The 25,774-nt window shown below is 33.7% G+C and overlaps 1 protein-coding gene across 1 annotated transcript in view; it reads left to right on the top strand.

The window, feature by feature from the left end:
- Positions 1–25,264, top strand: part of LOC149081625 (uncharacterized) — a 90,133-nt gene extending 64,869 nt beyond the window's left edge. The window contains exons 2-4 of the mRNA XM_089236835.1: positions 17,443–17,707; positions 18,234–18,313; positions 24,861–25,264. Coding sequence (XP_089092961.1) covers positions 17,490–17,707; positions 18,234–18,313; positions 24,861–24,904 — 342 coding nt within the window. The 5' untranslated portion in view covers positions 17,443–17,489 and the 3' untranslated portion in view covers positions 24,905–25,264. The remainder of the gene's footprint in view (positions 1–17,442; positions 17,708–18,233; positions 18,314–24,860) is intronic.
- Positions 25,265–25,774: the final 510 nt, after the last annotated feature.

Raw genomic sequence — 25,774 nt, 5'->3', positions numbered from 1 at the left:
CAAGTTCCCTAACCATAGAATCGCCGATGATTAAACCCCTATCACTATCCCCCTCTACCTCATCCACGACCACCCATTCGCCCTCTAAAATGTCGTTGTTCGTGGAGATTGCTTCTTCATCAACAGGTGGCTCGACGACCAGAGGCTCCGTTATAACCGGGCCCTCTAGCACCCTAACTTTTTCCCGTAAAGCTTCGACCTCGAGTTCCAGCCTTTTCCTAACCAAGCACCCTTTACATTTGAAACTATCAGCTACTATACCCCTAGACCAGGGAAACCTCCCGTCGCAAGCTCTACACAACACTAGTCGAGGTCGAGGCATACTAACACTATTGCTAAAGCTAGATAATAATAATAATACTTAAAAATAGGAAAATGAGAAACGTTAACTGGAAATTAAAATAATGTAAAATACATTACTATGCAAAATATACGTAAGAGATTATACGAAAAAATTACGTAAAGTAGAATGCTCAGCACTAAATCACGAAGAATAAAATAAATATGTATATAAAGAATACAACACCACCCTCTAAAAAAAAGTATTAAGCTACGAAGTACAATTTATACTTATTAGAATTAGCTAACTATCTCAAAACACTTACACTACAACAATAGGCCCAAATGGAAGGAAAACAAAATTATTGAGAGTACCCGGGAAAAAGTATACACTGTTTGCTAACACTAACGTCCAAAAACCTACGAACTTATATCAAAGAAGCGAGCGAACCTGGCGAAAAAACAACGAAAATGAAATGCGAACGAGAAAAATAAATTTAAGTCGATCGAAAATACACAACGAAAATTAACAAAAATGAGAGCAATATAATAAAAAAAAACACTTATCTCACAATCCAACGTGCGCTGAAAAAAAGAAAATCACCGCAGAATATGACCCAAAAATAAACAACACGCTAAGTAAAACTCACGAGAACGAAGAAAAACACAAAGAAAGACACAAAAACACAAAGAAAGACACAAAAACACAAAGAAAGACACAAAATGGCACACTGGCGTGACGGTAATCCTTCGGTAATCCCCCGGCAACGGTTTCGGATAAAACTTCTTCTATTGGTCGGTGAGCGGAGCGCGATAATAGCACGTCCGTTCCCAACGACGGCGAAGACGATGTTCCTTCATTGATAACAGAGGTGGCCAGCTTCTGTGTTCGACGGCTAACGTAATAGTCAGCTGTCGCGTCGCGGGTCGCACCAGGTGTAACACTCCGTTGTATAAGCGGCATCAATAAAATGACGTGCAAAACTCGAAAATTAATATAGGGAAACACTTCAATATAGCCATCAAACTTTTGCTCTGGGCTTTGTATTCTTTCACTTCTTCATAAATTGATAAATACCTAAGTATTCATTGCTTATGTGGTTGTGTTTCCAGCTAGTTTCAATGCATCAAAAATTACAGTTTCTTCTGAAAATTGTCCCGCCCAACACGTCCATAGTTTGAATTTTACAGAAAAAATATTTATTTTTTCCAAATTTTTCTGTCATTATTTTTTTTCCTTCTTCCCTGATTTGGCATCCCTCATATAGCGGCGATGCGTGCGGCCGAACGGGTCGAATAGACGCTCAAGGTACTGGTTTACGCATCGGTAGACTTCGAGTGGTGTTTTATTAACGGGATAAAAAGAATACCAAAAGCCAGTCACGTAGACATTGTTAACCCTCGGAATAGATAATACCAAGATAAGATAAACCAGGTAAACTCTATGTAGATGGGAAAAGATGCACGCGCGGGCCAATACCTGGAGCCCCTGTACGTCCATGAGATTGCAGGGAACCGGATTTGCTATACATGAGTTCAAATTACACGCACTACGTTCTTTAACCAAAATGTCGGTGGTTCGGTTTGAAGAAAGAACAGTCTGGAACAGCATTGAATGTCACCAACTTGCCATGTCGAAAGTTAGAAATGCATGGTTCTCTGTTTTCGGTACAAATCAAATAATCATCGTAGTCGTGCGTGGAACCCCGACTTGATCAACGGCAGAATATGAACCCGACCATCAAAAAGTCCCCATTCCAAACTTCAAGAGCAATTTGTGTGCTCGCGTAAAGTCAGTTTGGTGAGAACACGGCAAATAATTTTCATTCCTAGAAATAATAAATATAAATACACTGGAATACACTGTTAATCAGGAAGTCTGCGGTTGGAACCAATAACTAAAATAATGATCTTAAGTTCAGTTTAATGCACAGTATTTTTACCTAGTTGGCCAAAGTGACCTCACAGACCAACTGTTGGCCACCCCGGATTTGTCACACTTTTACCGGTGATTATATATAAAATTCCCTCTCTCTCTCCCGATTGAAGTTGGTAAGTATAATAAAAATGAAAGTAATAACGCGGAATACAGTTTTAAATTTAATCATTTTAATAAAGTTTATTCCGTATGTGATGGGTGCACTGCACATATTTTGCTATAAAAGTTAAATTAAATAAAATTAAATGTTATAAGGACAGAAAGTATAAATTATTATCAGTCCTGTAATGTTTGCTTTCTTCACATTCAACAACATTTTTAAACATAATTAGGATCACCGATCGAAGACTGAAGTTTGAGCAAAATTTCCAGTAAATTTAAGTAATTAATTTAAAATTTATCACATTTGCCAATACGAGGTGGGGGTAATACATAATCACTAATAAATATGATAAATTCACTAAATTTAATCAAAATTCCAAATAATAGTTTAAACGAGTTTATCCTCATCTTTGAAATGGTATTTGGATAAAAAGAAATTAAAAATTATTTCAATAGCGTTTGAATTTTGTTTAAATTTTGATCACCAATTTAGTGCATTTTTAAAACCAAGGCAACACGTCGAGACCAATTCCAAGCTATTCGAATAAGATATTAAGTTTTCTAGTATCCTTTAGTTTCAAACACACCCTAAAGTATTAAGTTATTTAAGTGAATGGCTCTTGCAATCTGGGTGTTTAATCCAAATTATAAGAAAATAATTAGCAACAACAATTTGGTTCTCATCTGATCGAACAACGTCTACTGAAGCTAATAAGAAATCCAGAAACAAGAAAAGAAAGAGGTAAATCTTCGTGGTAATCTTCACTCGAGTCCCCAGCTTTAATTAGTCTGTCAATGGCACTAGTTTTGCGCTAATTTTTGCTACAAGAATGCCCGTGCACGTTAGATATGTACGTGGGACATAAGCTTCGGTTCTGTAGATAGCTTTCGCGTTTGGTTCTGCCTAATCTCTAAAAGCTATTAAGTTTCTTTACTTTGCCTGATAAAAATGAAATGAATAAATAAAAGATAGAGAGCATCTTTACCTAATGCAAGGATAGCGGGAAAGTTTTATCTTCAAGGGTCTGTTTAGTGAATTATCGCATTAGAATATATTTATGCTCGGAAATATTTATTTTTGCCGTGCTGAGGTTTTCGTTCCCTGCAGTCATTTTGTATTTAGTTTCGATCCTGCATCGTTTGCATACATTTTGTTCGATCCAGAGCCACGTTGTCTCTGATGCAATCTGTAGTTTCTTGTCCTTTCCCACTTTTTCTATTATTTCTCGAGTACAAGAGAGATCTTATTCTCGATATACGTATATGTATATAGTACGTTATTCCTCCCGGGTGTATTTAAGATTTCGATATTCTTGAAGACAGGCTTCGAAGTTCAGTCGACGTAATATAGAGATACATCCTATGTTTTTTTTTTTTGTTTTTTTTTTTTTTACAAAAATAAATTTTATCATGAAAATTTTTGATTGATAATTGTTATGATAGAATTTATAAATAAACCGGTATATTTCCTAAAATTGGCACATTCTTTCAGTTTAGACACAAATGCAGTTCACAGAATGAATCTCCGCCGAAAACATCAAGGAAAGATATTTTTCTAATGTTATGCGAAAATGGATTCAGAAAGAAAAGTCTACTGGTCTCTGTCTGAAATCGAATCCTGGTCTTCTTGCAATTCTCATTACCCTTATGCACCACAAGAAACACGCCTTCGGTTTCTTTATAACATGCACAATAGTCTGACACGCTGAAGTAGAGACTTAGCAGCCCCTCCCTTGAGTTCAGCAAATGTCTGTTCACAGGTGGCGACATTAGAGAGAACACGATTTTGTTTGTTTTTTTTTCCTCACGGTAATACATGAAGAAAAAATACTTCTTTCTGGATATTACGCCGAGATGGACTCAGGGGCGGATCTAGAAGCTGACTGTTGGGAGGGGTGATTTTTTTTACAATGTGAACAGGATAAACATACGTCCCGCATTGTTCCATATTTTCCGGGACAGTCACGATTTTTTCTCTGTTCTGCCTTTTTATTTTGAGAAAAATATCCCAGTTTTTTTCTATTTTTCGCTCAAAGTTTCCTTGAATTTGTTCTTTAATAAAAAAAATTGATACAAATAATTTTCAAAGGATTTATTAAATACAATATTATCATATTCGTATTTCTCTTGGGGGGGGGGGGCAATAACCCCGATCACCCCCCCCCCCCATAAATCCGCGCCTGGATTGACTAGAAAAGAAAGGCCTACTGGTCTAGTTAGATTCCCGGCAAAGACCAGTGGACTTTTCTGACACAGCTCATCTCGACATAATATCCAGAAAAAATGTAGTAGTTTCCTTGGAAAGTAGCGTAGATGAATTTTATTTATGGAAACAACAAAATTTTACAGTGTAGCAAACTTTAATTCACAATAAGCACATTTCGTATCATGCTTCATTTCACACGTCATCGCATTTTTGAGTCTTTCCAATAACGTAATATCGTATTCTAAATGCAGTCAAGCTTCATCATAATTATCATTGATCAATGATCCTCACATGATGATTAAAAGAAAATTCAAAGAAATGTGGCTAATAAAGTCATCAGCAGTGATGTTCGGCTGTGGTCCAAAAATCGAATAGAATGCATGGTTCATTCTTAAAAAGGTCCCTTCGCGTTCTACAAAAGTCATTCTTCCGTTTTTTCCGAGGCTTAATTTGCCCTAGACTGGAGTATGCCCTAAGGTTTTGGAGTTTATTCCTATTAAGGAATAAAACCTAGGGATAGGATCTCCAATTTGAGAATTCTCATTGCGAGTGGATTAGGTCCTCTGAACATTGTTCAGCGGTGATCAAAAAATCGTAATGAAAGCACCATGATAACAGGATCTGACGATACCAAAACTATAATAAATTTAACCTTCTTTTTAAATTTTGTACTCTAATATATTTTTTTTTGTCGCACATCATTCTGATGTGTTTAAAATATGCTTTATTTTACGGAGATGAAAAGAAAATATGAATATCTGAAACCTTCACCCATTAGCTTGAACTATCAATACACGAGTAATATTTTCATCACACTTCCTTTAATAAGCCAATGAGAAATAATGTTAGACATCACTTAATATCGAGCCACGATGAACAACACCATCGTGTTTAATGCCCTCTTTTTTCAATAGTTTACTTGAAGTAGTAGGATTTTTTTTTCTTTTTATCCTAGTTGGCGAACTTCTCGAGAATTTATACGGCATAGTACCATACGTATGCAATTAACGTTAAAATCAACAAAAGCATGAATCATACTTTCCGCACGAGGCTTTACATCACATCTTTGTCTTCTTCCTTCACACTTCTTCAAATTAGATGAATGGCTCTTGTTGAATGTTATTATTATTTTGTTTTGATGCTCGTAATCCTGTAAAACTTTTGACAGGTGATGAAGTGAAGTGTCTCTGTGTGCGGCGGACTATAATTACCTCTCTATACTGAAAATAAAAATTGGTTTTCACGTCGCGGATGGACCTTTCGCTTCTGATAATTGTGAAACCATGAAAATAATAAATAGACGAAGCTCTGGAAATCTCATTTTTTTACCTTTCTAACACGAACTCGTAGCAACATGTCGAGCTCGTCTAGAAACTAACGCAAAAATATTTTTTTTTTACGAATTTGGAAAATTTCTCTCATCGTAACAATTCTCGTATAAATTTGAGATTTTAAAAGGAGCAAAAATGCATCCGATCATCTGAACGACGCCAGTTTGAATTTCTCGGATGTGAAACTTCGAAGAAATTGATTTTGACTTTCTGAAATGTTTGAAATTTCTCTCTCGTATTTTTTTCTTTTTTTGTTTTTGCCTTGTTTTCAAAACAAAAATATTAAATACATACTTGAAACGCATTTAATATTCAAATCAGTTATTTAAGATTTCGCCGTTTTGTTTCAAGCGTTACCATTTCACAATCAAAAATTTACATGAAAAAATTTCGGATCCTTATTTTGAGCTGGAATTTTTTTTTAATGTATGCAATAGATTGCAATTTCTTGGAAAACATTTATTGCATGCCTACTTGTGGATAAACTGAAACAATGAGTATTATCATACAATGATTTATTAATGAACAGATCGGACGAAACTATCGTGGAAGGGTTATTTATTGGTTTTGTGAAACATCTAAGAGTTTCTATTTCATATTTTAAAAAAAATCTATTTTTTTTTATCTTCCTTTCAAGTATTTTATTCATAGCTAATAACTGGTGCTCTTTGCCACCTTTTTCTGACAGTTTGAAGAATAAGTGTTATGGCGCATACGAATAAATGCATAATTTACGGGATTTTTTTCGACAAGCCAATAATTTTCCGTTTGAATTTCTTTTGGAAAAGATGGAACATTAATTGATGATTACACTATAAACGTTAGGTAAAAGATCTTTTGCAAAATTCTAAAAAACCACCAATAAGCTGATCGGTTACATCCGAGCAAATGCAACCGATCGGTTTAATAGTTGGATTCTTCAAGTTTTACAAAAACACTTTTACAAAACTTTTATAGTGTAATACCGGCTTAAGGCCGGCATTACACTACAAACGTTTGATAAAAGTACTTTTATAAAACTTAAAATGCCACCAGTAAGATTAATGGTTACATTCTAGACAATGCAACCGATGATCTTATTGGTATAATTTTTCCAAGTTCTATAAAAAGACTTTTACCACACTTTTATAGTGTAATCCCGACCTATGAAAAATCTCGTTGCATCTTGGGACTACGCACGACATTATGGAGCAATTTTGAAATTTCATTGGTATAGTGTAGTGATGGGAAAACCATGATTAGCGGACCAGATTAGCGGTTCTATCCACCCAGATTTTAATATTATAGTAGAGCAATTTTTACTTTCAGTGTTTTCAAATACGAGTATCAATCCAGTACAATGATATTCTGCAGACCAAAAAAAAATATCGTTCAAAAGTATAATCGCTATATCCGGAGGCAGCGTTAACATCACATGCCACCCAATATATACTGCTTCCGACATCTTTTCCAAATTGGCATCGTTGATATCACTAAAAAATGTTTATTTGCCACGAAAAAATTGTAATTGATTAATTGATTAATAAAATTCAGTTAAATGCATTCCCCCTGTAAAGAGGTTTATCGCAGTGCACTTTGGTGTAGCACAAAAAAAGTAGCCAAAGCAACAATCGCAGCAACACTTTCGATGGTGATAGGATGCAAACTGTCGACGTTATTAGCTGCCCTTGGAAGAACGGAAACAAGTGATGAAGTTAAAATTGAATTGAAGAACAATTTTGAGCGAAATATAAAAAAATATCGCTGTAAAGGTCGCAAAATACCTTTAAAAACATCGTTATAGAGGGATTTATCGTAGTAAAGAATATCGTTGTATCGAGAGGAGTTTAAAATTAAAAATTTTTAATTTCAAATTTAATTTTAAATGAGATTGAATCAATGAAATCTCAAACTTTTGCCTCATTTGATGAACTGAACCGTTCCTTTTTTTGGATTGATTTTTATCCAATCACATTTGTGTCACGGTATTTTGTCATGGGCGCAAGCTGTTTTTATTCCTTTTGTTTTGGATATTTACGAAACTTAAGTATCAGAGATATGTAAAGCTTTGTACTTGCATAGGATAGCACGTACAATCAAAATTTTGCGTAAAATATTTGAAATAAATCAATGATTAAATAGTATTTTTTAAGATATTTCTATTAGAGCAAAGTTTTCCCCATGTTAAAAGGTTTGAGACTCCCTTAAATAGAAGAAAAGATAAATTTAAATTTTATTATGACTTCATACTAGTATAACAGCTAATTAAGAGAATCAGCCACAATAAAAAAAATCTAGAGGGCACGATATAACATGAGTGTAATTGATTATTAAATAGCTGTAAAATGAATCAATCATGTGACCAAAATTCTTTATGGATAATAACTGACTAATCAGGAAAGAAAATTGAACATTATAAATTTTACTGATTTCAATAACTTTAATTTCAGCATTGATTCTACGTAAGTCAGAAGAATAATGAAAACTAATATTTAATTTGATAAGAATGGATTTTAAGGAGTTTTTAAATTCTTCATAGCATCAGAAGATAACGCTAAAGATCTTTGTTATAAAGGTCAATGAATTAGAACAAATGGTTTAAGCAAAAAAAAAAGGTAAAATTCGTTTTTTTGTGTCGACACTTGAAACAATAAGAAGAAATATTTCTTATGTCTGTGCTTAGTTATTCCTTAATCTAACTTTGTTCTTCAATGCGAAAAAGAAAAAAAAATGCAAGAAAAAGTTCGTAAGAAATAAGAAAAAAGAATATTTCCTGATAATTATGGGACGTTTTAACCAATTTCCAACAACGTGCTTCGCTTCCTCAGGAAAATAATTAGAAGAAGTTTACTTTCCTGGTTTTATTTTTTTTTCTTCCATTTTTTTAATGTTTAATACGAATTATTCCATAATCGTCACCTCATTTATTCCCTTTGCTTTTCGTGCTAATTGCTTTTCACTAGCACGCAAATTGAATGAATAGACAATGTTCATGAAGGAAAAGAGAAAAGAAATGCCGATTGCGCTATTAACTTTATACATACTAACAGTTTTTTTCTCTTTGATTCAGAAAAATTTTCCAGTTCAATTCCTCTCAACGATGTTCCCATCAAGATTGTTTTTCATTTGATGTATTAATTTTCATTATAATACCGAAGTTTTAAAAATCACTTTTCTAAATGCCTCATTAATCCTAAATATGCATTGTATTTGTAGTACCGGAGATTATGCATAATACCCATGCGTCGCGTCTTCGGTAAACATGATAAATCGTACTATATGATATACTATACATTATAATTCATTCATGTATTGTATCATCATATCGGGGTACGATCGTAAAACTTATTATCATTATAATGGGAGAGATCCGACTATATTCATCACACATACTAGAATCATTTGGATTTTTTTTTCGTATTTATCCAATTCACCAATTGCACCAGGGTATTATACATACTCAAAAATAAAGGCGATAAGTTTCGCGCATTTATAAAATTAACCGACGACACTTGGTTATTATGGATAATCTCGGGTAAAAATGATGCTTTTTTAAGTATTTATCAAATTTACCAAAGACACTTAGGTATCATGCATATTTACTAGTAAAAGTGATAAATTTGTCTGACTTACCAAGACGATTGGTGAGCATGTATGATAGCCGATTTATGTCATATTTACCATATAAGATATATATAGATATTTACCAGAAAATTGTCAGGTATTCCCTAACTATTAATAATGTTTGGCGGGAAGTAAAGTGCTACAGTAAGTCTGCAGTGAAATAAAAAGCATTTCACGAAAGGCAGTTAAACATGTTAAATATATGAGATGGGCATTCATTACCGTATTCATTTATAAAAAAAAAAAATTTCATTCAATGGGCAAGTTATTTTCATCCCGATGCTAGTAAAGATTGAAAGTTGAAATTAGCATTCTTTGAATAACAAGACATTTTGTTAAAAAAATGTCAGGAAAAATACTACTACTAACAAACCAGACATGCACCTCTTCCATATTCCTCTGCGGAACCTCTAACGAATTGGTACATGTTGGAATGTGCGTGTACGTGTAGTGAAACCTGGCGCGAAGTTTGTTTCTGTGTAATGCTTGTTATGTGTAGTGCTGCCATCTACCAACAGTTTTTCTAACTTTTAACAGTTTTTCTAACATTCCAGTTAGCAAGTTCGATCGTCAGACATCTTATAAACATATAAAAAAAATTTTATCGTTAGGTCTCAATAGAAAATATATATAAATATAATATGAAAAAAAAATATGTATAATATATATATATATATAAATTATTCTTAATTTATATATTCTTATAAAGACAAGACAGTATTTATGTGGATCACAGGAAAACTAGATCTACCCCCAGATGCCGGAATAGTGGTTGGGGGGAAATTCATTGAACCTGTTATAAGTACTAAATACCTGGGAATAATAATTGACAAACGATTGACATTTGTGCAACAACGCAATTATGTATAACGAAGAGCAGACGCAGCAAAACACACTTTAAAACGCATACTTGCAAGCAGATCAACATTGACAATCAAGAACAAATTAAATGTATACAAAATGGCTATCAGATCCATACTTTTATATGCTGCACCAGTGTGGCTCTACTCGAGCAATCAACACATGGTTAAATTAGAACAATATCAAAACAATACAATTAGAGCTATGCTGGGAGCCAATTGGTTCATAAGGAATAGAAGTATAAGAAACGATATAGGAATGCCCACCATACACGCCTTTGCTCAAAAGCTGGCTAATAATCTCTTCCAAACTCTTGAAGAGTCAGAATACCAACATCTTAGGGAAATATCCACTTACCCAAAAGATCAGATATCAGCTTTTTCCAGACCCAAAAACTTTCTGGTTATGAAAAGACCGGAGGTACCGGGATTGTGAAAAATGTATATAAGCAGCTATATATGATGTAAATAATTAGACCAACTGCAAAATATCAAATTTTGTAGATAATATATATTTAATCAAATAATCATAATTAACTGCATTTAATAACATATAATCGCATTTATTAATATGATCTATAGTTGACGCTGAACATAAAAATGAGAGTAGGTAATATATGCATTATGATGAATGATTAATGTTAAAAGAATAGCATTAATTATAACTTAATGACGTCCTAACAGGCTGATGAAGTGACATTCTGTCACTGCCCTGTTGAGTGACACTTTCTGCTTTCTATTTCTCCTCCAGCCTACTTAAGCTTTCTTTTCCCCCTAGATTAATAACCCAATATGGGTAATATTAAACTCTAAGTAGTTTAAAAATAAAACATATACAACCATGGCGAGAATAGCACTACTAGTCCAGGATGGCTAAGAAATGACTCAGGGGTATGCACTGATTGCCAATTTCAGTCGGAACCCACAGGCCACTATGTCATATTTAGGATTTAGGATATTCTTATATATTATATAAATTAAGAATATATGTGACGTAATTGACCTCTTATTCTGAAAATGTTTTCAAAAACACCCATAAAAACGGAAGTGAGAGCGGTGATAACTGTATCCCTATGGCCGAGGTCGTTGTGTTTCCATCGACGTTGTTCGTAAAGTTTATAAATATTACTCTCTATGGGAATCGGCCGGGACCACCATTTACTGACGTTATAACCGAGTTCGAATGCATAGGGCTTTTAACAGCATCTAGAAACATGCCAGTATAAGCTTCCACCTTCTCTTGGTTACCGCATTTTTTTAAATTCAATGTAATGTAAATACACGCCATCAGTTGAATCAAGGGCGAGCGGTGTCATCGCACCTTGAATCAAGGGCGCTCGACCTTTTGAAGAGTGTGGGTCACTTCATTGTTTGAAAACGTGTCACGGACCACTTAAATGATCTGGAAAATTACCTTAGGTCATTTAAGTCATCTGTGAATGTGCCACAGGTCACTTGAGTGATCTGTGAATGTATCGCGGGTCACTTAGGTAATCTGGAAGGGTGCCGCGGACCACTTAAATGATCTAAAATGTGCCGCGTGTCAACTAAGTGGTCTGTAAATATGCTGCAGACCACTTAAGTGATCTGTAAAAGCGCCCCAGGTCTCTCAAGTGATATGACGGGCTTTTTAAGTGATATGGAAGTGTGAAGAGTTTTCCCTTAAGTGGTCTGGGAAAAGTGCCGCGTGTCACTTATGTGGTCTGTTAATGTACCTAGGACCACTTGAGTGAAGTAAGAATGTGCCACGAGCCACTTAACCAGAACAGTGAAAGCGAACTAGAACAGCGTCCCAAATCACTTAGGTGATCTGCAAATGGGTCTCGGACCACTCATATTCCCAGGAAGCTGTTTTAGATCACTTAAGCAGCCTTGGAATGTGCCGCGGGCAACTTAAAGGAAGTAAGAATGAGCCCCTTAAGTGATCTAGAACAGCGTCCCAGGTTACTTATGTGATCTGTGAATGTACCACGGTCCCTCCGGTCACTTAAAAGATCTGGTTATGTGCTGCTTGGTTAATTTTTACAAAATTGAGTTTGAGGTTGCGGGCCACATTTGTCTCGGGGGCCCAGTAGGTTGAGCATGTATGCTTCAAACCCATTATTTCTTCACTTCCATTTTCAGAATCAACTTACTTGATATATAAAGGAAATTTTGGAAAGAAACTTTCCCTAATTCAACCTAAAAATACTGTAATTAATGTCCAGTAAAGAAAAAAGAACACACGCAAGAGATTTTTCAAAAAACTCCAAATTATCCTGAAAATTTTCGACTTTCGCGCAATATTTCACACATCCTCATGAAAATTTTATTTAATATTTCCTGTCTTAAGAAAGAAAAAACGTACATAATTTTTAATAAGTTTTTGGAATTTTTCTTCTGGTGGAATTTTAGATTAAACTCGTTACTGTCGAGAAATTCTCATCCATTTGTATTCACGTTTTGTTGAGTTTCTAGTTTATTGCACTTGATAAAAGATTCCTTTCATCTTATTTGCTTTTTTCCCCTCGAAAAATGAAAGCCTCTTTTGTAATTAAACATTTTTACGATCGGAATTTCATTTGTTGCTGGAAATACGCTATTTTTAGGTGATTCTGATTGGATAGAAATTCTTTAGTAGAATTTCTGTTTTGAGTGAAGACTCGCGAGAGTATAGCGGCTTTAATAATATGTTTTGAAACGAGGCATTTATTCAATAACCAAATCGAACGTATGTATATATGCAGTTTATACAATAGCACGTACGAACGCATTCGTTGACATGAATCGAGTTTTCAACATTCATGGGGACATACTCATGCGGAATGCCGAAATGCATTTCGAGCGTTTTTCCGATGACGATAATGGAGAAGAATGGTTTTGAATAGCCCTCATTTTTTGGAGAGTCTTCTTTAAAGGTTTTTCGAGGGTCTTTTCAGTCGACTTACAGCCATGTCATTGAATTGATTTACAAATATACATGTATATATATATTTCCAGAGACATCGTTGAGCCAGTAGTTATCGACGTTGATTGTGTGAGCATGGATGGCTCTGACTTGCTCGAATTTTTTCGAAGTGGATATTTCAAACTTTTTTCAGTTGTATTTCACTGGAACAACTTTTCGAAACAAGCATTAGTTTAGAGTTATTATGCGTTATTGTGTTTAAACAAAGGACGCATCGAGCTACGGTTTGGCAATTGTGGCATTCAGTTCTATTACGATAGAATAAATAGGAAAATTTGAAATTATTTTAAATATAATTTTACAACGAGTAAATTTAGTTTGGTAAAAGTATTTTTTTTTTTGGCAAATGTGGTTGGTAAAATCGTATGAAATATAATGCCAAGTTTAATTTTAATGGATTTCTTCTTTGAAAATATTGAGAAAACTATATGTATATCACATAAATATCAACAAATAATGAAAATTATACATGACTTGCATTGTTATATGGTACGACCTGATATATATATCTGGCTGGTGCATAATTTTTTCTTCAATCCAGCCAAGTTAAAATTTTTCAATTATAGCTACACAAATATCACATTCTAACAGAAAAAAGAAAAACCCTAATCACTAATCTTCACCGATCTCTTCGGCATCATTTTAATTTTCTGATAATTTTGATCATGCATTTGTACCTTCTCTTGGCGGTTCGTAAGAATATGTGACTGGCCTTTATTCTTTACTCTAACAAAGGCACTTTGCATATATTTAATTCTGATGTCAGCTTTGTAATCAATCAAATACCTAAAATAATCTATACCAGTCACAATTGTTCTCAGAACAAGGACTAGTAAGATGTCTGAAACAATTTGATGAACCACTTATGTCCCGTATTACGGGATATTAATGTAATTTTCGCTCAGATTTTTTTATACATTTGTCCTTGAATTTTATTTATTCTTCAGATTCACCAATTACACTAGAGTATTATGCATAATCACAGATAAATTCAAAAAATTTAGATATTTATCCATTATATTCCAGATATTTATCAAATTTGCTAACGACGCTTCGTTGTTATGCATAATCGACTGTTAAAGTGATCATTTTAATAAATGCCCAAGTGGAGTTCTTATTTTCAGTTCTTGATCAGTTTTTAAAAGAAATGTTCAATGTTAGTGATAGTAAAAAATATGTTTTTTAAAGATTTTCATAAAAGCGGATATGTACTGTTAATAATTTCATTTGGTAAATTATTGTAAAGATTTGGAATCAGATAGGTGAAATGTTTTTTACCAACTGTTTTATTAAATTTTGGAATCAAATAAAAATGATTTAATCTTGGGGAAGATCTAAAGCTATATTAATTGGTAAAGAAATTTGTTTTGTTTTTTCCAAAATAAAAATAGATTTTGGAAAGTTTAAATGCCGCAAAGGGAGGACATTTAATGAAAGGTAAAGCTCATGTGACGATGAACTATAGTTGTTGGTGATTAGTCTGATTAGTCTTTTTTGAATACAAATCAAAGGGAGAAGATTAGTAATGTATTCAGATCCCCAAATTGATAGTCCGTAAAGCAGATAAGAATGACAAAAGACGTAATATAATTCCAAAAGAAATAATGAGTTGATGTATTATTTGAGGTAGTAGAATCTAAATTAGATATCGAAGTTTAGAATGAATATGCTGTATATGTGATTTCCATTTTAAGTTTGAATCGATTAAAACTCCTAGGTATTTAATGGTATTAATCTGCTGAAGATGAACAGACTCACAAAGGGTACGGAGACAATCAAATTTGTGAAAGATAAGATTAAAGCTTTGTTGAACATCTGATTGCAAAGAAAAATTAATGAATTTGGTTGTGGAAATATTTAGTTCGAGGCAATTAGCAGAAAACAAATTCCTGATTTTAATTAAGTCACTGATTAATAATGCTTTAGTCAGTGAATGGCAGTCTTTTGCCTTATAAATTAAAACTGTGTCATCGGCAAATGTTATAATCTTGCCTGCGGAATTGAGCTCACAGAGATCATTGATGAAAACTAGAAAAAGTAAAGGTCCAAGAATCAATCCCTGAGGTACACCTGATTGATTTTCATTAACTTACTAACTACATCACAGCATTTCACATATTGTTGTCTATTCGTTAGGTGGGATTTTAATTGGTCCAACGAAATCCCCCTCTCCACAAAAGTTTAATTTCTCAAGAAGTATTTTAGGGGACGCACTGTCGAATGCTTTTTTATATCGAGAAAAATAGTCAACTGTAGAGCTAAATTCGAAGAAGGCCGATTCAGTACTTTTATTTGGTAGAAATCCAAATTGATTTACTGAAAAAAATTGAGTGATGAAGAAAGGAATAAAGTCTATTTCTAATTAATGTTTCGAAAATTTTTGCGATAGAATTCACAACAGAAATTAGGTTTGTAGTTGTTTATGCCGTTTATGCCACCTTTTTTTATACAAAGGTGTGACTGCAGCACTTTTTAAGCAGCATTGGGAAAAATACCATTTACAAAACAGGAGTTTATTAGCTGAGCCATCGTTTCAATCGTTTTAATGTTTAAATAAAGTTTTTTTCATAATACGTGTATGAAGGATACCAGCGGAAACAGTAGATGGAAAATTATTGATAAATTTTTTGAATTTTATCGCTTGTGTGGGGGGAAAAATATTGTGTTTGGATGGTATGAAATAAATTGCCTGCATGTATTAGGGGAAAGCGGGAAAAATCGTCAAATTTGTAAAATGAGTATTAAAGTTATCAGCGAGAAATCTCAAGGCAGTTTTAGAGAACAATTTTGATTGTTTATCAATATTACCAGTTAGTTTTTTAATGAATTGAAATCTTTTAGACGGAGTAATACATTTGTTAAACTCAGATGTGTAGTAATTAGTATTTCAATCTTAATTCGTGATCTAATTAGTGAAACAACATTTTTGTAAGCTGTTAGTATGAGAATATCATATGGGAATCTTTTAGACTTAAAATAGAGCTTTTGTTTTATTTTTTTATGAGATTACTGAGTTCATCAATAAACCAAGCAGCATATCTACTTTTTTTAGAAGCACTTAAGTATGATTGAGTATGATTTATCAGTACTGTTTCGAGTTTAAGAATAAAGTCATAGAATGCAGTACCTGCATCGCAAAAATATGAGCCAAAATTGTAATTGGATAAATAGGAAGAAATGACATTATAATTAACAACTTTAATAGTTCTAGGCAAATTAATTGTTGGTAAGACTGTCGATCATGGTTTTTTAAACGTCAAATTACAGAGAACAGGAAAATGATCAGTTATATCAGTAAAAAATATAGCCGAATTATATTTTAAAATATTAATTAAAGAGTGGATGTGTGAAAATATGATCCAGACAAGAATGAGAAAGAGGACGGGTTATGTCAGTAATTAATGGTTTTAGTCCATTAGAAGCAAGTAGATCAATATACTGAGTATGGGTATTCGTTTCTGTATTCAAAAAATCAATATTAATGTCACCTATTAACACTAAGAGTTTGGGGATTTAATATTTCTTTATACATTATCTAATTCAACAGTAAATTCAGTAGCTGTGTAAGCATGTGATCTATAAATCTTGAGTCAGTTGTAAATCATTCAAATAAACAGCTACAGTATCAGCAGAGTGCATAGTGACGAAACTAAGTTTAGTTTGAATCGATAAATTTGCTTCGTGTAAACAAATATTCCACCAGAAATTTTATTATGAACTACAGCAATAAAACAGATCAGATCCTGAAATTGTATATAGTAATGCATATAAAATTATGGAGCTATAAGAATGAATGGCAGGATAATCAATTGATATCACAAATTGAGAATGACTACTGAAATTAATCACTATTATGGCTGTTGGTAGAAGAGGAAAGTAGCATAGATATAATGATTGCAAATCCTCCCCAGGGTACACAGACTGAATTTATTTATTTTGGTTGTAGTCAATTGAATGATTCAGATCATCAATATGTTTAATTCTGTGCACCCCGGGATTTTCAGATTTACGCAAATACACACGCCCCTCTCGTGTCCAACAAAAAAGCATAGCCATTGTCTGTCTTAAATGTTTTGCAATAAAAAAGTACCTGCTTAGTGTAATAAATGTAGTAATTATTTATTGTCAATATGTGAGACTATATATATAATATATGCTTTTTTTTTAAATCTAAGGTTGTTAGACAATATAAAAACACCTAGAAGAAAGTAAGAGAAAGAAAATGAATCGCTTGTCAGTAATCGCTTCGATCCTGCTCATGTTCGTGGTAATGGCATCATGCCTTCCAGCTCCGTCAAGTCTATTGCCACTGGACAGACAAAAGAGAGGATTCAGGAACATGGAACTCTCGACGGCCAGAGGATTTGGAAAGAGAATGCAATCTGGGAACGAGAATAGAATTTACGATGGGATGAAGCTCTTCGGTGCCGACAGAAGCAGGTAATGTGGCTCCTCGTTTAAAAAGAATTATTTTCACGGGAAAAACTACTTTCATTAACTAAAAATTCTTGAAAACAACTTGTTTTTAAACTTACGTTAAAAAATGATAACCATTCAGTAGAAGTTAACGATAATACTTAATATGATTGATAACAGATAGTATAACTAATTTGATCTGAATAAATATAACCCCGTGAAATGTCATTTTGTTCTGGGAACTCGCATGAAACCAATAGTAGAAATGTATTTAAAATTCCTGCAAGTAACGTCAAATGAATCAAAATGAGTGATATTTCAGCGTTAAGGTTGAATTCAAAATGATGAAAATTACTTTCGAGTTTTCAAAGAGAAGATAAATTTTCAAAAAAACTCTATTTGGTTCACTGGAACCTATTAGTAAAACGGAAACATTTTAAAATATCAATATGAGTTAATGCATATCTAAATACTTTCTTTTTCGAATTTTTTCAACAGTTTCACAATCTTACATTCTTAAAACTCATGGTATTTTGTCTGTCTTGTGTAGGGAGGAAGCCATCCAGTTTCTTGCTGATCTACTCAGTGCAAGGTCAAAGATATTCTCGGAGAAGAATTCTGAACCGAAAGGTATGTAATGCCTGTTGTCTCTGAAAATGCTGTGATGTACAATCGAACTTTCTTAATTCGAAGCTCACGGGGACAGCAAAAAAAAGTTTGAATTATCCAAGTTTCAAATTATCCGATTCGTCAATTTAGGACACATATACTTTCACTAAAAAAAATCAAAAAATTCTTAATGTTTACAAAAGTGTAGTGAGTGTTATAATTTACTATGCCCGTTTTCTTATTGTTGCAACTAGTGTTTGTATGCATAAAACGTAAACGAAAACTACTAAAATAACTAAATTCACTAATAAACAAAATTCACTTGTGAATTTGTAGTTTTCATTTGCCTCCTTTTTGATGCTCTTGAACATTGCACAAAATCTTCAAGTTGATTTAGAAAATGAAAGATGCGATTTTTGAGCTTCAATGGACTCATTTACTGAAACATGTTATGCTTCTGAAAGTGTTTGAATAGGGGCTTCAGTAGCTTTAGTAGATTCGTTTCCGTTCCCTTCATGAGAATATTCAATGTGATTTTATTCGCTACTTCGCCAATGTCCTCATTCGCAAATCCACAACAGCTTTTTAAGAGTTAAGCTAGACGTATTTTGACATGGTTAAAAATGTTGCTAAGCAAGATTGGTATTCTAAAGTAAACGAGCAATAATGCTAGAGACATGAATATCCAACTCATTTCACCAGCCAAATGACTGTGTTCAGCAATCCAGCTTAAACATTCCGTCTGTGTGAGAGTGATACACAACAAGCTTCGTATTTTCTGAGTAGTATTTGCATCTGCAGATATTGGCAATTGCTGATGAAGTCATCCAAGATCCGACAAAACACCAGCAACTGCCCGCGGAAAAACAAAAGCCAGTGTGTGTGGGAGACTGATAACGAAACATTGCATACAGCCACAACAACAAAAAAAATCGGATTTTTTGTTTTGTTTCCATAATATACATGTATTTTAGAAAGATCAGTAAATCACGGAATGAAGTAAAATATGAGTAAAAGTTTGTCCGGAATTCAGAGAAGAGTTATATATTATGAATGGCATATCGAGATCAAACTTCGAATTATTCATGACATTAGCAAAAAAAAGAGATCGAATTAAAACCGATAATTCCAACATTAAATTGAATAGGAAACTGAAGAAGCATTCCTAAAATTCAAAATGTTCAAAAATTCGAATTAATCAATTTCGATTTAGCCAAATTCATCTGTACATTCAGGGAATCACAGTATACGCACAAATCAGGCTTCAGATACTGTAATCAGTATTTCCGATATTTGTATAAAATATGGTATAACACGAGTGGTTATAGTGACGGACTCGCGATGCGACGATCCGGGTTCGACCCCCACAGTGGTGGTCGGCTGAAGTTGGTTTTCTGTGGTTCCTAACTTCAAGGCGCAAATGCGAGCCGATCTCCCCGTTGAAAAGTCTCGCCACAGAGAGCAACAGTCCTACAACGATATATATTTTCTATGCTTAGATAGATAATTTTTACAATTTACAATAATAATAACCCCAGAAGGCATGAAATGCACTTATACTGGAAGAAAAGAAAAAAAAAAAATAATAATAATAGTCAGTACGGGAAGCACTTCGCATACGGAGCCAGGTCGAAATCCCCAATATTGGAAGCAAATCTTGCGTAGGAGGCACATACAAGTTCTGATGGAAGACTGTTCCATATTCTTGCCACACGGCATCTATATCCGTGGAAAAAACAATCCCTTCTAGCCATTGGTACTCTTATTTGGAAGCGATGCCTACGTAGGTTAACTCGCCTGTCTATGATCTCAAAGAAAGGCTCTCTCGCTGGTAGATAAACAATTTGGTGGACTAGTTTGTAGCACATCTTCAGATCTGCAGCGATTCTACGCCATTCCAGTGAGTGTAAACCCAGAAATTGAAGTCTCTGGCAATAGGATAGACCGCTCATGCCAGGTATTCGTTTAGTAAACGACCTCTGTGGCTTTTCGAGGAGCTGTATGTCCTTGATTTTGTAAGGGCTCCATACTTGCGAACAGAACTCCAGGGTCGGGCGAACGTACACACAGAAAGCATATGACAACGTATGCGCATCACACTTACGGTATGCCGTACGTAACATATATGAAATTCTATTAGCTTTGCAGACTATGCCATGATAATGATCAGTGAAATCCAGAATGCGGCTCATTGCAATACCTAAATCCACGCATGTATCCAATTGCTGTAACGTTTCATTACCTAGTTGGTAATATTCAGGATCGGTGCGTCTACCTAAATGCATTGATCCACTTTTTGATGATGAAATAGGTAGCTTATACTGACAACTCCACTGGAAAAGTTGTTGGCATGCAATTCTTAAGCCCCTAGTGTTTTCCACTGGAGAGAATAACTTCACGTCATCAGCGAATTGCAATAGAGAGATGGGTGACACAGCCTGAGTAATATCGTAAGTGTACAAAGTAAATAAGATCGGGCCTAACACCGATCCCTGGACAACTCCGCTTGGCACCTGACATTCTCTAGACATGACGCTGGCTACGCGAACCTGATGAACTCTGTCTGACAGCAGTTCTTGAATTATCCTCACAACTTTATCCGGAACCCCCATGCAAGCTAGCTTCCTCAGTAGTAGCAATCTGTCTACTTTATCAAATGCCTTTTGGAAATCGACGTAAATTACATCAATCTCTTGTCCAGAGTCTATAGCACTCTCCCATATATCATGACAAATCAACTGCTGCACTGGTAAGGAGCGGCCAGGAATGAAGCCAAACTGAACTGAGGGGATTAAGCCCATATCGTCGGCAAATGGAAGTAACTGATTGACGATGCATCTCTCGAAAATTTTGCAGGATATATCGGTTAACGATATCGGGTGATAATTATTCGGATAAATCATTCAATCATAACACTTCACTCATAGTTAGAAAAACTGGCGGCAGATAGCAGCACTACACATAACAAGCATTACAGAGAAACAAAAACTTCATGTCAGGTTTCACTACACGTACACGCACATTCCCGCATGCACCGATTCGTTGGGGGTTCCGTGGGGGGGGGGGTTGTGGGCGGAGTGCATGTGTGGTGTAGCAGTAATAGGTAGAGCCTCCAAAAAATGGCTCGGGGATCCATGATGCTCCTAAGTCAGCCACCTCGTTGGGCAATTTGCCTGTTGCGGCGTTGTATTTGCATTTGTATATCTAACAGTTCTATATTTCCCTTTCGTATTGCTTCTTTTCTTTTCAAACCTTATTTGTATTTGGCAGTGGCAGTATTATTCTTTGTAAAACTCTTATCAACAATCATTTTCATTTTTTTCCGAGTCAGCTAATAACTTTCCAAACCTGTATTGCCTAATCACTGTATAATTTGAACGCGAAGAGAAAAAAAGGCAGTATAAAATCTAGTTTCTTGGTTATCTTATCAAATAATTTCATTACCATAAAATAAACAAAAAATCCAAGCTACTATATTTAATAATAATAATAACGTGATCAGCACGTATTCCCAGCAGGTCGTTACGATCTGTCCAGGGAATTTGTTTGTATTAGTAGACATCCATGCCCGAACCCAGACCTGCACAGTCAGAAGCTAGCTCCCTAACCACTGGACTGCCAGGCGGCGATTTATGATATATAATCATGGTAATTAAAAAAATGAATACTTAGATATTCAGTTTTACGATTATTACAATGCTACTCGGAAATGCGCAGGTAGGATTTATTTTACAGGGTATTGTTTTAATTGCTTATCGAGGACGAGATCATCAAATACCAGCAAATAGCTGACAGTAACGGATTCTGTCACCAGATAAATTGGACATCGAAGAAATAAAGTAATAGTAAATAGATTCTTTTTCTGAAAGATTCCTGTGTAAATGCGCGATCTTTATGAAAATATATATCTTGCAATGGGTGAAAATGTAGTCTCATCCACCATGTGCGTAACGTATTGCATCCATTCATAAGCATAAACATTTAAATTGTCAAAGAAAATTTGGAATCTTTTCATTATATTAGTCAGCAAAATATTTTATCAATGGGTGGACATAAATTGTAGTTACTCGTGTGAACGGGAATTTTATTTTAGTTTGAAGCATCCGTACAGATTTAACGAGAAAAATATGTTAAAAAATGGAATCAATATGAAAATAAACGACAGGGAGCTAACACTTAACATTCATCAACATTATTTTCTCCAACGGTGAAAGAAGCTCTAATCTCCTTTTACTTCCAGACTCGAATATTTTATCATCTCATAGATAAAATACGGATTTGAAGGCTATACATAACCATTCCAAACGGTTTAGCGGATTATGTTTCATGCATTTTAGACTGTGCCATATTTCAAATTAATTTAATCATCCAGTCTCTGTACGTGAATGCTGATGATTCATTTGTTTTTTTGTTTCTCAGCCACCTCGTTGGCCATTTTGCCTGTTGTGGCTTTGTATTTGTATTTGAGTTTTGTATTTATTTAAAGATCTCAGGTTGAAAAAATGACAATAGTCATCTTTCCTGTCTTGAATCAAAATTTTTATTGAAACATTAACTATAAATAGAAAAATATAGTTACTAATTTAATTTTTGATTGATTATTAATTTATTATTTTAACTATTATTTTTAATTAATTAAAATATACAATATGTAAACGTACTAAGGGAAATTAAATATCTAAATACAGTCGAATCGCATTCTAACGAACTCCACGAGACCGAAGAAATCACATCGTTATACGAAATTTCGTTATAAAGGAATTGCTGGTTTTCTGCATTATTCCTATGTAAACTTATCTGGAGGATTAGAAAAGTGTTCGTTAAAATGAGATTTTCACTACAACGGTATTCGTTAAAACGGGATTCGACTGTATATGTATTATTTGCAAAAAAAATTCATAAAAATTCTTATTTCTTGAAAATTTTAAGTATAAATATTTATTTTTCACATTTTGAAATATATATGTCAAAACCATTGAGCGCATCAATTGGGACATATAAGAATTTATATTCATTTCATGAGAAAAAATCATTTGAATATTTCTTTTTCTTCGTATGAATTTGTTAATATTCAGGTGATTTATCACATTTTTTTTAAGTTGGGGAATGAGAATGACATTTGACAGGCGTTTATTTCATGCGATTTTTATTGTCACCTAAAGATTCTCCATTTCATAAAAGAAATTAATAAAAAAGAATGTTTAAAAAAATTTGGTAATTTTATTCTATATCAACTCAATATGTATTTCTGTTTTTTTTTAAATTATTGATCTCTGTTTTAACAGACGTTTTTGGCACATCATGAGATATTTTACGGAGAACTATTTTATTTATTTATCGTCATTTTATGACATGCGAATATGGATGTCACCTATTTTACATTTTTCGCATCATATAAATATAAATTTTATTTATTTTTTTTTGCAAACGAGGGGACATCACGAAATTCTTTTTCTTTCAGTATTCGCATAATATGCAATAGAAAAAATGTTTCTCAAGTTATGAATTTTAAGAGTGTCTCTCAGAACAAAGTTAATTTTGCAAAAATATGTAATAAACCCACAAGGAAGTTATACTAAGAAGGAATTAATTTGATTCAAAATGTTCCTTTTAGGTTCTTTCAGTAAAATCGGGAAGTGTAATTTTTAATTAATCAATTTTACTCCATAAATTAAATTTGTATTTTCTCTAAGGAACGTTGATTTTCTTTGTCTTACACTGGATTGTATTGTTTTTATTATTAATTATTTTTTTATTATTATTATTCATTTCGCGTTATTATTTTTTCATGTATTGCATTTATAGTTTTATAGTATTATTTATGGTTTCAAGCCTAACAAAAATATGAAATTCCACTAGGAAAAATCTGCGACGTACGTCACTGACAATCGTGGTACCGCAGCACAATCTAGAAGAATTTTAAGAATAGCGTAGAAAATGCACACTATTATGAAGACTATTATACCGCAGAACATTTCCACTCAGGTGACGGCTCGTTGCTGAACAATGCAAAGCATTCAGCTTTGGGATTGGGAATCAAAATTAACCCATCTTGGTGTGAGAAAATTCAAATTTCTTCTTTTAATTTCGAAGTATCGAATTTAAAATTAGAAAATACAAAACAGTTTATAAAAAAAGTGTATAAAATTGTTTCAAATTTTTTATTCACTTTAACCAAGGGTATATATTTCTTATCTTGAATATATAAAATAATTGATACGCGGTGTAAAATTCAATGGTTTTTCCATTCCAACGCTAAAGGTTTTAAGAAGTTTACCGATAAAAGCATTGGAAAAAAAATTTTCTTCTGTAAATGTTCGAATTAATATGAAGCTAACACTCCAAAGACTTTCCTTGGTTATGTGTTAATGCTCCACAATGGACTCACAAGATGATAGTTATTGCTTAATGATACTTTCGCATGTTTTTCGAACGTTTCGTTGGATTTTAGTTTTTTTTTTTAACGCTGTAATCTCGGGCCCATTATTTGGTGGAATTTCACAAATAATGAAATACACGCTGGTTTTGCCCCCTAAGTAAATTGTATGTTTCTAAATTTTTATTGCAGGTGATGGAATTATGAGTCCTGACGAGTACCTTCAAGGACTTTAGATGAAAAATATTAGAAGAGAGAAGTTTCCTCTCACACATTCCACAGAAAAGATTCCGATCCCATTATACACATGTGTACCCTTTTTCCAAAGAAATATTGCCCCGAAAAATTTGTGGAAAACGAAAAAAATATTGCTTCTAATTTGATTTAAATTTATGAAAGCTTTTCGACCGTTGAACTTTTAGCGTACATATTTAAAACGTGAGTGTTCATTATACTTTAGTGACATTCTTCGTTATTACTGTATTTTCTTTATGTTTAAGAACAGAAGATTCAATGGAATTGAAGTGACGTGTAATGTAAATATTGTGCAACATGGTAATCATAAATAAAGTTGATGGTCATGCGTTCAAGAATAATGCGGTGTTGATAATTATGATTTAAACTTATAAAAATGGTCTCTTGTGTGTTTATCACTCGCTTTCGATGTAAATATTCGTTTCGGTTTTGTTAAATTTTTCTATTTTTTCTCCTGGAAGGAAGCAGAAAACAATCTACGTATTCATACTACATCATTTTAATGACATTATTTTTACTAATTCAGAGAAATCCTGATTTATAAAGCGATTCCGAGAGTTTACTTTTTTTATTATTTTACTTTATGGAATGGGTGCATTAATAGGTACTGTGCATTGCACATTTTCTCTCCCTCGATGTTAAGTCATCTGTTAATGTTAGTAAAATATGTTGTTGACGATGAGATAATTTCTAAAATACATTAATAAGTGCATGGTCGCTCATTTTGGTTCGAACAACCCACGGTTCTCTTACGAGTTGAATGGTGTCACTATCCCGGATGCAACTAGAGTCACCGATTTGGGAATTCTCATTGACGAGCGACTTAAGTTTTCTGAACATTGTTCAGCGGT

Source organism: Pholcus phalangioides, unplaced genomic scaffold, assembly GCF_987345545.1.
Source record: "Pholcus phalangioides strain wild (caught in Gottingen) unplaced genomic scaffold, Ppha-v1.0 ptg000009l_1, whole genome shotgun sequence".
Taxonomy (NCBI): Eukaryota; Metazoa; Arthropoda; class Arachnida; order Araneae; family Pholcidae; genus Pholcus; species Pholcus phalangioides.
Note: the sequence above shows the minus strand (reverse complement) of the source record. Positions and strands in the feature narration are given on the sequence as shown.